General features: G+C 41.9%; 1 protein-coding gene across 1 annotated transcript in view; it reads right to left on the reverse strand.

Annotated features, from left to right (window-relative positions):
* DOCK7 (dedicator of cytokinesis 7) overlaps nucleotides 1–11,037 on the reverse strand; it is an 86,861-nt gene that overhangs the window by 56,833 nt on the left and 18,991 nt on the right. The window contains 8 exon segments of the mRNA XM_017733545.1: nucleotides 1,658–1,820; nucleotides 2,774–2,867; nucleotides 4,381–4,523; nucleotides 5,158–5,323; nucleotides 6,382–6,462; nucleotides 7,185–7,334; nucleotides 8,531–8,597; nucleotides 10,594–10,679. Of these exon segments, the coding sequence (XP_017589034.1) occupies nucleotides 1,658–1,820; nucleotides 2,774–2,867; nucleotides 4,381–4,523; nucleotides 5,158–5,323; nucleotides 6,382–6,462; nucleotides 7,185–7,334; nucleotides 8,531–8,597; nucleotides 10,594–10,679 (950 nt within the window).

Consider the following 11,037-nt stretch of genomic DNA (forward strand, 5'->3'; position numbering starts at 1 on the left):
GGGAAAGAGAAAAATGTTGTTTCTTGAAGTAACTAAGTGGATGTTTGGTTCATGTTTTTGTTGTGGAATGTTTCTAGGAGCAAATGAAAGGTGGGTAATTCCTCGTTTTAGGGCTCTGGGTATTTCCAGACAATTTTCCAGGAGTGCAGCTGAGGCCAATCCATCCCCTTTGGAGCACTGTCCTCACACTGCTGCAGGTGTGAGCACACACAGGGAGTCAGAGCAGTCCTGGTCCCCTGGATCCCACACTCTGCAGAGTAAGTGCACAACTCTGGCTGCTCACTGAAAGTTAAGAGCCAAACTTCAAACTCACTGAAATGAGGAAGAGATCTGCTCTCCTCACCTGAAATGAATCAGAGCCAAGCCTTTGTGACCTTTCAGTCCAACCAACTAAGGAATTAAAGAAACAATTAAGTGAGCACACAACAGAACACCTTCCACTTAGGGAACAGCTGCTCCAATGAGGTCAAGGGTGCCAACCCACAAACCCAGTAGGCACAACCCATGGGACAGTGTTGGTCCAGCTCCTGGGGTCACCCACGTGTTGAACTTCAGCTGCAGAACACTGAGTGACAGCCTTGGGCTGGCCCTGGAAGGGCTGACGGACAAAGCCCCCAACCCTGCAGTTCCACTGAGTCATATTGACTTGTTTATTTTACCCAACCCTTTTTTATCTGTGGGTTTTTTATCTCAACACTTGCAGTCGCACAGGAAATGGTTTTGGTTGTAATTTGTCAGAGTGAAACCCAGTGAAGAGAATGTGTTAATTACAGAAACACTGAAAAAAAATCCTTTTATTTCTCATGGGTTTATAGCAGAGATGAGATCATGCAGTGTTGTTTATTTGTACTGGTTTACTGTAATGTTAAATTACCTGTCCAATAAACAAATAGACAAATAAATAAATGGCTAAAACTTTCCAAAATACAGGATACGAAATTTGACTAAACCCTTCTTCTAAGCTTTGATTTATAAAAACCTGGTTTGTATCTAAAGTTCCAACAAGAAGTAAAGGATTTGGTAAGTTGGTGAAATTACTCAGCTGGTGAAGACAATTCCACTCAGACAAGTAATGTCTTCAAAGATATTGTGAAAAAGCTTTAAATTAATAACGGTACATAATGAAAAGAAATCTGGTCCCAGCCTAAGTGTTGTTACAGAAAGGTTAGTGTTTCCCAAGATATTTAGAAAAATTTCCTATTTTTCAGGGCCTCAGAAGATTTTTTCCAAGAATTTCAAACAAAGAAATTGCTTTGAAATCAAAATGGAAATATGAACGAAGGGATTATGCATTTTCTCTATTTCTATCCCTCACTTTAAAGAAAAAAGAGTCACTGAAAGTGATATAAAATAATAAAACCAGTAGGAGAACAGTGAAAAACCCTACATAAAACTGAAAATAATTCAACCAAATTCCACCACGAATTCTGGGAGAAACTTCTCCTGTGTTCTTATTCACAGCCAAGTTTGATGCAAACCTGTTTGTCCCTCCCCAGCTGAGCCTTTTCTGCTATGTCAGCCTGAACCCTTCCCATGCCTCTGGCACAGCACATCTGCCCATGCACCAAATTTTGCAAGAACCCCGCTGATAAGGGAGGAATTTCTACACTTGCCAGGCTCAGGCCCTGAAAAGTGAAATGTATTTCAAAACTCTGACCTGTATGTGGTGTTTGGGACGTAGACATCCCTGGCAGGGAACTCCAGGATTTCTCTTGTAGGCCTGACTCTGCTGTCTGGGTAAAGCTTGACTTGCAGCAGCTCTGGGGTTAGGCAGTAGTGGGGGTTCTCTGGAGCTGGAGATATGTCTATCTTCAACTGAGCTGCAAGAAGAAAGAGATTTTACTAATTAATAAATAGAATTTATTAACAAATACAAATTCGTTTTTTAAAGCATAATCATGCTTTGTTTCTTCAGGTTAATATCCTATATATTCATTAATATCCTATATATGAATTTAATAAATCAACAAATGATAAATTACAGCCAAAGTGGATTTGTTAACAAGTATCAGTGGATCAAGCTGGTATCTAAGGCAACTGGGGGACCAGATAATAAGAACCAACAGAAAATACGCATCTTAGCATGTCACAGATGCTTTTTTCATAGGAAAACTGGGGAAATACAGTCCAGATAATGCTTCTGTGAGGCCTAATTATAGTTACAAACAAAACTCCATCAGAAGAAGGGTTGAAAAACCCTAAGATTGGTCAGGCTACAAAACAGAGGTGAATTGAGTGAACCACTGACAATACTCAAGTGCTTGGAAGGTTGAGGTTGCTGCCTGAGGTTGTGGCACACCAGATTCAGATTAATTTGCAAGGAAGGTAATTTTGCAGTTTCCTTAACACCTAACGTGGCTGCAAGGCCAGCTGAGTGCTGGGCAGATGATCCAAGAAAGAGGCAGGATTGCTGTCCCTGGAAAGTTTTAAGAGCAGGTTAAGCAAATATTGTCAGGAATAGCACAGGTCAGGGTTTCTATTCCCCTTTCTCAAACAGAGGTGGAGCCTGTTCCTATTAACCAGGAGTGGGAGCCAGCAGAGAGATCTCCTTTGGGACAGAAAGTGGGAAACAGAGGTTCCTGGTTTTTGGGCTTTGGGGTTTGCATCTTCTCCTCACAGACACCACCCTCAGTGTGCCAGGAACAAACCTGCCCTGTAACACCTTCAGTGCTCCTGCTGCCCAGGGGTTGCTGTGGAGGACTTCTTTGGGGTGCCTGGGTGAGGAACTAACCAAATACCTGAACTTTTGAGCCCAAAGGGGCTGGCTAGATACCTGTGATGGGTCTGAGCCTGCGCAGCACCGACGAGGGACGTCTCATGTCAGCCAGGAACTTGTACAGGTCCTCATCGCTCAGGCGATCCCCCTCCTGCTCAGGGTGCAAGAATTTGGTTACCCAAACCACCCTCCAGGGCTGCCAGAGAGTGAACAAACCCTCTCATCCCACAGGCTCTTCCCTCTGACATCAAAATATCCCTTCCCAGAGCAAGGTGTTAACATTATCGTGTTAAATTACACTTCATTTCTCCATCCTTTCCCCTTCCTTCATCCCTCATGAATCATCCTGACAGCTGCAGGAACTTTTAATTGAAAGCCTTTTCTCTCCCCATCAATATTATCTTTTTCCAAACTGGAAAAGGCTGCTAAAAGATTTCCCAAAAATACCCATTTTTTAGCAAGTGTAATAGTTTGAAAAAGTATCTGTCATTCAGCAGGTGATCCTCACTCCTTCTCCTCTGCCTTTCCTTTGGGATGAGCCCAGAAGAGCTTTATTTTTCAGGAAAAGTAGGAAGTACAAGGAGTCTGCAGTCAGTTTTCCTTGTGCCACATTCTAGTAGCTCCGAGCTTTGCTAATTTTGGAAACATTACAGAAAATGTGACTCTGCCACCCCAAAAGCAGAAGGTATCTGATTTTAAAGGTAAGAAATCACAACACTGGAAAAAAAAAAAGCAGATGGAAGGAGAAAAACACTGGGTAGTGTTCAACTAATCATACTTAACAGGATAAACTTAACAGGAGAAAAGGAAGACAAAAAAATAAAGGATCAAAATCTTTAAATCTTAAATTAATGTTTGGCAGTTTTCAAAGGACAAATTAAATACAATGAGCTGCTTCCAAGTAAAAACAACCTCAACAAAGTAAGCAAATACGTGCTTTTGTGAATCATTACTAGCTTAGTGACCAGTTTTTCCTTAACTAGATGTGGCCATTAAGCAAATATTAGGAAATAGTTTCAGCTCATTACTTTTTGCTAAGCTTAACTAAAAATTTTGTTCCCTTTAATCATGTTTTCCACTTCTCAGGAAAATCCCAAGCTCTGGCTAAGAGGAGCTGCCACTCAGCAAAGCAGCATCAGAAGCAGAATGCTTTGTTTTGCTCAGGGATCCCTGGATGTGCCCAGGGAACTGATGTCAACCTCAAATCACTCTGAGGAACTGGATTCACTACTGTCAGAATTAATATATGATGTAAAATTATGTAACATATCACTGAAAGAGAAGGGGTTTAGATTGGATATTAGGGAGAAATTGTTCCCTGGGAGGGTGGGCAGGCCCTGGGACAGGGTGCCCAGAGCAGCTGGGGCTGCCCCTGGATCCCTGGCAGTGCCCAAGGCCAGGCTGGAGCAGCCTGGGATAGTGGAAAGTGTCCCTGCCCATGGCAGGGATGGCACTGGATGAGCTTTAAGCTCCCTTCCAACCCAACCCACTCTGCTATTCCATGACAATTGATATGTAACACAATAAACCCACTGAATGCTGTTCAAAGATTCCCTGTGATCAGGGAACAGACATGAAATGCAAACTAATCACTCAGTGATCTCACACGATCCAACCTTTCTGTCCAAGGAACAACTCCTTAGTGAGACCTTTTCATGCCACACCTGTTTGAAGAAGTTTGTCACTGTCAGGGTGGCTGGTCTGAAGCTGGTCAGGTTGCAGGCCTCATCCCCACTCGTGGTTCTCTCCAAGGAACGCCTCCCCACGATGCTGGAATTCCGCCTCTCCGACCACGACCCTTTACGTTCTGCAAGAAACATCAGTGAGAAGGGGAAGGAATTAGAAAATAAAGAAGGAAAACTACAGTCCAAGAGCCTACTTTTGTTCCAAGCAGGATTTCTACACAGGAGGAGAGGGAATGATGCCATGAGGTGACAGAAGAGGTGGTTATGCTCAGGCAATCCCATTCCAGAGGCATCGGGAGGCTGTGGAGCACAGCTGACTCCTGCTCCCCTCACAGCCACCTCACCCCAGTGCCTTCCTGCTGTTATAAAAGTCTTTATCACGCTGAGATTGATGTATTCCCCTTGCTCTGAAAGATGATGAAGTTGGCAGGTTTGGGGATGCTGAAGAGCAGTTTCAGATGAGCTATGTGGCTCACAAAGATTAATCCACTCCTTTGGAAAATGTTCATCAGCCTGTAACACTCCCTCAGTCTCACAAGCCTGGTTTTAAATAATATAACAGATGGTTTGCTTGTAAAATCCTTGAAAGATAAATCTATTTGTTATCATGGACTTCTCTGTTTTAGTTCAACCATGACCCCAGACTATCAGGGCAGGGGGAGGGAAGCGATAAAAGGAGCAACAGCAGCTCCAGGATATGAATTAAAACCTCTGGATTTGCCCCACGTTCCCTCATGCAGATGCCAAGTCCTGTACCTCCTGTGCCAACTTCAACTTCTGTGGAATCTCTTTCCAAGCTGCCAGCACTGCTCACAATGTTCATGAGGTGAATGGCTGTCCAGGCAAAAGGCATCCGGTACTTCCCGAGTCTTTGGCAAAACTGTTCTGCCTGGCCTTTCAGTTTTTCCAACTTTTCCTTATTCTGTGAAGAAAATATTCAGTCCAAGAGGTTAAAAGGAGAGGAACAAGATCAGAGGTTCATTTAGCACAAGCAGTTAGGAATGATGGTGTCTTTTCTAACTCCCCGTGATTGTGCGTTTCAGTAGCACCTTCCAGACCAGGATCACCAAGTGTTGGGAAAATGCAACTTCTGCTTCCCAAAACAGGCCACCAGAGGACAGTCAGAACAGTCTTTTACGTTAACCCTCCTGAACAGCCTGAAAAATCTCAAGTGAGCTCATCTGCCCACTGCTCCTTCAAGAAAATCTGAATTTTCCCCTGTGAAGTCTGGAATGGCCTTTCCTAATGTGGTTTTATGCAGCAGGTGCCCAGATCATCTGAAGTTGTGTGGGAAACTCAAAGCACTCCTCAAATAAGTAGTATCATGCTCATTTTGTTGAGGAAAAAAAGGGAATAAAAGAGGATTTCTCCATAACTCTGCATATTAAAGAGCAATTTTTAGAGCTTTGGGGAGGAAATATTTTATTAAGAGGTTGACTAAAACTAACAAACCATCCAAGCTCCTTTGAGAAAGCCTAATGGAGAGGCTGGGATCACAAGAAGGGCTGGAACCACTGCTTTGCCCTTCACCCAGCCCTCATTATTACTCTTTGATCTCCACTTGGCTCAACCCAACTGCACATGAAATTAGGAACCATTTTTGAGACTCTTCTAGAATCAGGCAGAAGGGATGGGGTTAAGCTGCAGAAGCAGTGGAAAAGTTAAAATTTTTACTGCAAATTCCCATCAAAAGCTGCCTTCCCTTGACCCAGCTGATCCTTTGGGACAGGGAATCACAGATGACTGAGCTTGATGGGAACCACAAATCTCCCCTGACAGTCACAAAAACTGGTGACCTTTAACTACTCTACCCCAATAAGGCATCAAGACTCAAAGGTCTTTGGCTCTTTTTTGGCCTTTAGAATGGGATTAGATTCTTAATTAAAAATGGATCCTTTTAAAGACAGGAACAGTATCAACAGTCCAAAGTAGAAGAAAATACGTTTAATTTTTTAACAAAACACCAAAAAAATTTCTTACCTTTGCTGCATCAGATTCTTTAAAAATCATATAAGGCTCTGCACACTCCCCAATATCTCCCTGCTGTAGTACTTTTTCCAGCTGAGAAGGGAAAATGAACCATTATAAGGACATGTATCCAGCAAGGACTGATAAATTGAACAAACACAAGGAAGCAAAAAATTCTTTCACAAGAGCAAAAGCCTGGTGAGTCCTTGTGTGAGAAGCATTTCCTGCAGAACTTGCATACTGCCTGTGAACTGAAAATATGTCTTGAACTCCCCTTTTGACCACAGGATGATTTTTATCCAGAGTTAAAATCCTGGCTGAAACACCCACCTGAACGAGCAACATTTGTGCTCTCATTGAATCAAAGGAGAGAAGAGAGAATAACTTTTATCTTTGTGTACTTTATCCCAGGAGTGACCAATGTTGCATTTTATTTCAGTTATGGATCTCACTCTCAGCAATTTCAGCCCTTAAATACATCTGAAAATCTGGCTGAGGGGTGTATCCTTTTTGAAATGAGATTCAGATCAATAGGTATTTTTAAATCACTGACTTATTTGTCATTTTAAGGAGTCAGCACATTGGTTTATAGGAAAACCAAGGTCGAGCCCCAGAAAACTGATTTATATCATCAAGCAAACCTTTGTGCTCTTTCCACTTCCAATGCATTCAACTGGTTCTGTTAAAAAAGGAACTTAAGTGAGACTATCTGAAATAAAGCAGCACTGTTTACACTTTTGAGAACAGAATTTCTATTTTATTTTAAATAAAAAACAAGAGACCACAATAATTTCCACTTCCCTGGCATTTCTTACCTTTATTACCAGAAAGACATCTTGAGAGGGGTAGGTGATAGAAAAGATGGCAGATCTGGCCAGGGTGGAAATAGCAGCAGGGGGGACATGAGGCCGGAGCATTCCCTTCATTTGTTCAGAATTTAAATCAAAGTAGAAATTCTCTGAAATCTAAGGAAGAAATTGGGTAGTTTCAAGCATTAGTTATATCTCTTTTTTTGCAACTTCTTCATGAATGCAGTTTTAAAAGACGTGTAAAAACCTCCTCATTTCAAATCATGTAGAAAAAGGAAAAAAAAAAAGCCTTTTTGATTAAGAAATCAAGACAGGACAGTGAGAGAGAAAATGGAGGAAACAACACAAACCACCTATAAAATTTTCTCAGCTCCTCTAAGGTGTGTAGCTCCATCACAGGATTAGGAATTACCATTGTTAGCTGAACTGAAAATACCAACATATCAAAATAGAAACAGAGAAAGAAAAAAACACCACCTCTTGAAAGACAGACACTGAGTTTTCTACCCTGAAACACCAAATCTTTGACTGCAAAGCTTCAGAGCCAAAAAAGGATGTGAGCAGGTTACCAACACCAGAGGTCACTAAAGAACTTACTATGTTACAGCCAAAAAAAAAGGAGTAATGAGATGATAAAATTGGCTTATGAAATGTGATTTAAATATTAAACAAAGTTCACATAATATTCCACATACTCTCATCTACATAACTTAAATCTCAATGCATTAAATTCAAGCCTTAAAGAGATAAATGTCAAAATGCATATTTTTAACATTTTTCTCTCCACTACTGCTAATATCTTGAATAAGGAAAACTAAGAGACTCTTTAAATATTAAATACAGAACATAAATAGGAGAATAAATGTATTTTGCATTCCCTATAACTTAGATCTTGAAAAGACTCCTCAGTTTTGTTTTGATTTTAGCACTTTTAGCCTGTGTGACTTTCTTGTGCATTATTGAAGTGTTGCTTGGACCCATGCCACACTGAATCACCAAAAAGAGATTAAGAAAGTCATAAAAACCTAATCTAAATAAAAGGTTTCAGTTACCTAAGATCTCTCTGGGGAAGAGACTTTTGAAAGCCAAAATTGGCCTATACATATATATATATATATATATTCTGATTTCAGGCAGTCACATATTAGATGGTATTTTTAGAAGAGTGGTTATACCTTAACTGCTTTACCAAGCAGAAGAAGAACACACAAGATGGTTCATGAAATGAAATCATTCTTCCAACCTCTATGTCACTGTCTTCTTAAAGCTTTGCCACCACAATTAATTCCTCCATTTTTGTTCTTAAACACAGCTTCAGTGGAAATGTCACACTCAAGTAATTAAAAACCTACCTTCTTCTTTTCTTTAACATCATACAAAGCCAAACTCGCAAAAATGGGCTCAATTTCTATTTCAAATCTTGAAAGAAAGAAACATAAAATCAGTTGACTTGAATTTTGTCAGAAGGAATAACCAGCCCTGTCCCCAGATCCTCCCTGGCTGATGGGGACCGAGATGTCAGGAACAGCTGAGCCAGCCTAAGGGCTGCCTCCTGCTCTAAAGGGATCTTGTTTCCCAATTTCCACCCCACTCCTGTCCTGGTCCCTCCCACCAGGACCATACCAGTGCTCCCTGGACCTTCTAAAAGCCATTTGAACCCACTGACTCATTGAAAGCCCAGCAAAGCAGCCCAAGAGCTTCCTCAAAGTGAGAGGAGTTATTAACTGGGATAACTGGGATAACTGGAGCACTCAGCTCCCCTGGCTCCCTGGCCTGGCTCATTTCCTGTGCTCTATGGGTAAATGGCCAACTGCTTCTCTCAGCATTACTGACCAGAGGGCTCCTGCCTCTGGACACTCAGGGACAGCTATTTTGGCAATTTCCAACAGTTAACTGTTGTCAGAAAATGCCAACAGCTCAAAGATTTCCTCAGAAATTGACACAGAAAAGTGTCAGCTTTTTGCAGCGAGTGTTATCCAGTGTTTATGCAAGCTCCAACACTCCCAACAAGAACACTGACCCACCAAACAGAGCTGAACTTATTGTTAGAGCACCTGGAGACTTAAAGGAATTTAAAAACATTCAAAACCTGTCCCTGCACCAAAGCAAGCAGGGCTTCAAATGACATTCTCTTTTCTGCACAGCCTGCCCACAAAATTCATGCCTCATCCACGTTGGGATCCCCTTCACACCCAGCCCTTGCACAGAGCTCTCAGCTTCTCAGCCTGGAACTCCTTCTTTCAACAGGGAGAACATCACCAAACAAGGTGTTTTCTCCAGTTTTGCAACAAAGCTGAGATTAACCTGGAAATGACCCCGCTTAGGTCATCTGAGCCTTCTCCCCGGGGAAAATGTCTTTGTTTTGTGCCACTGGGATGGCACAATCTTGGATTACAACCCTGAGCACAGGCTCAGAGATTCCCAGGTACACAAGCAAACATGTAGCTGGGCAGATTTGCTATAAATTTGCAGTCAGCAAGAGATGCTTAAAGAGCAGAAAACATTAATTTCCAGCATCTAACTTATTTATGCTAAAGACACCCTCCTTTGGAGAGAAAGCTGCACTGCTACTGCATATTATGTTGTTCCAGTTCATAAAAGGCTGCAAAATCAGTTCATCTCTACGGCTATATTAGGTCCTGGAGTACTCTACGAGCAGGAGATATGTCCCACACATATATCTCAGTTATGAGCAGCAACTGGAGCTCTCTAATAAGAAGGGTTGACCTAACTGAGGACACAGAAGATGAATACAGCAGTGTGGAAAATCAGTTTTGTACTTTATTTCTCCAAGGGAATAACAGTAAAATTTTACCTTGTGTTATTAGAGAAGAGTTATAGGCAATGAACCAGCTGCAGGTAACCCTATATTCAGGAGCTCCACTTCATTAAACTTGTTTAACAGGTTTCTATTCCTCCAGTTAATGCTTACTAAGTATATAAAGTCTTCACTCTTAAAGGGACACAGTCAAGGTTGTTGAGCCTAAACTTTGGCAAATCTTTGGTTGTCTTTGTGTTTTTAAGGCTCAAGCATTTTTAATCTTTAAATTTATCTTAAATTTCCTCATCAGGGAGGGGAACACCAGTGACTGGCCAACTTCAGAGCCCTGGAGGAGCGTGGAGAAGCCTCATGTCACGTGCCAGTGGCATGGAACAGGTAGAGCTGGAAAGCAGCAGGGAGAAAAGCCAAGGGAGGTGGATATTTCCTGCCACACCAATCTGCAGGAAGTCTTGAAGATACAACTGTGTAACTCAACCTTTATAAAATTAACCTGGGAGCCTATGACCAAACAATGCAATGACCCTTCCAGGGCAATAAGCAAGGCAGTGGAGTTATTCCAGGTGCAGGTGGGTACAGCAGCAGATTTAAATGCTGAATTTCTGCAGTGCAGCTGTCTGTTGGAGTGGTACTCACTTCAGGGACAAACACTTCACCAGGAGTCTTTGGCCAAAGTGTTCTTTGGGTACTTCAGGGACACTGAGTCTCTCTATGGGCTCCTCCTGGAATTAGAGACACAACCCCTGTACAAACCACCAGCAGAATTAAGAGACAAACACATGTATCACTTTCTTCTTCTAAGACACAGCACCAATTTAATCCAAGGCTTCCCAGCACGGTGCATTCATCAGCAGCTATAAATACGCTAAATTAAAGCCCTTTAATGTTTCTACATTACTGGGGATTGCATAAAGTAAGGGAAACCCAATCTTCAGAAAGGAATATCTATGGGCAAGACAAAATGCTGAAAACCACAAAATAGCTCCAGTTCTCATGGATGTTAAACACAGGTGACCTTAAATCCTTTAAATCCGTGGCAGACTGACAGCTTTCACATTCCCTACCCCCTTCACTTTTTTA

This window comes from Corvus brachyrhynchos, unplaced genomic scaffold (genome assembly GCF_000691975.1).
Source record: "Corvus brachyrhynchos isolate BGI_N302 unplaced genomic scaffold, ASM69197v1 scaffold34, whole genome shotgun sequence".
Taxonomy (NCBI): Eukaryota; Metazoa; Chordata; class Aves; order Passeriformes; family Corvidae; genus Corvus; species Corvus brachyrhynchos.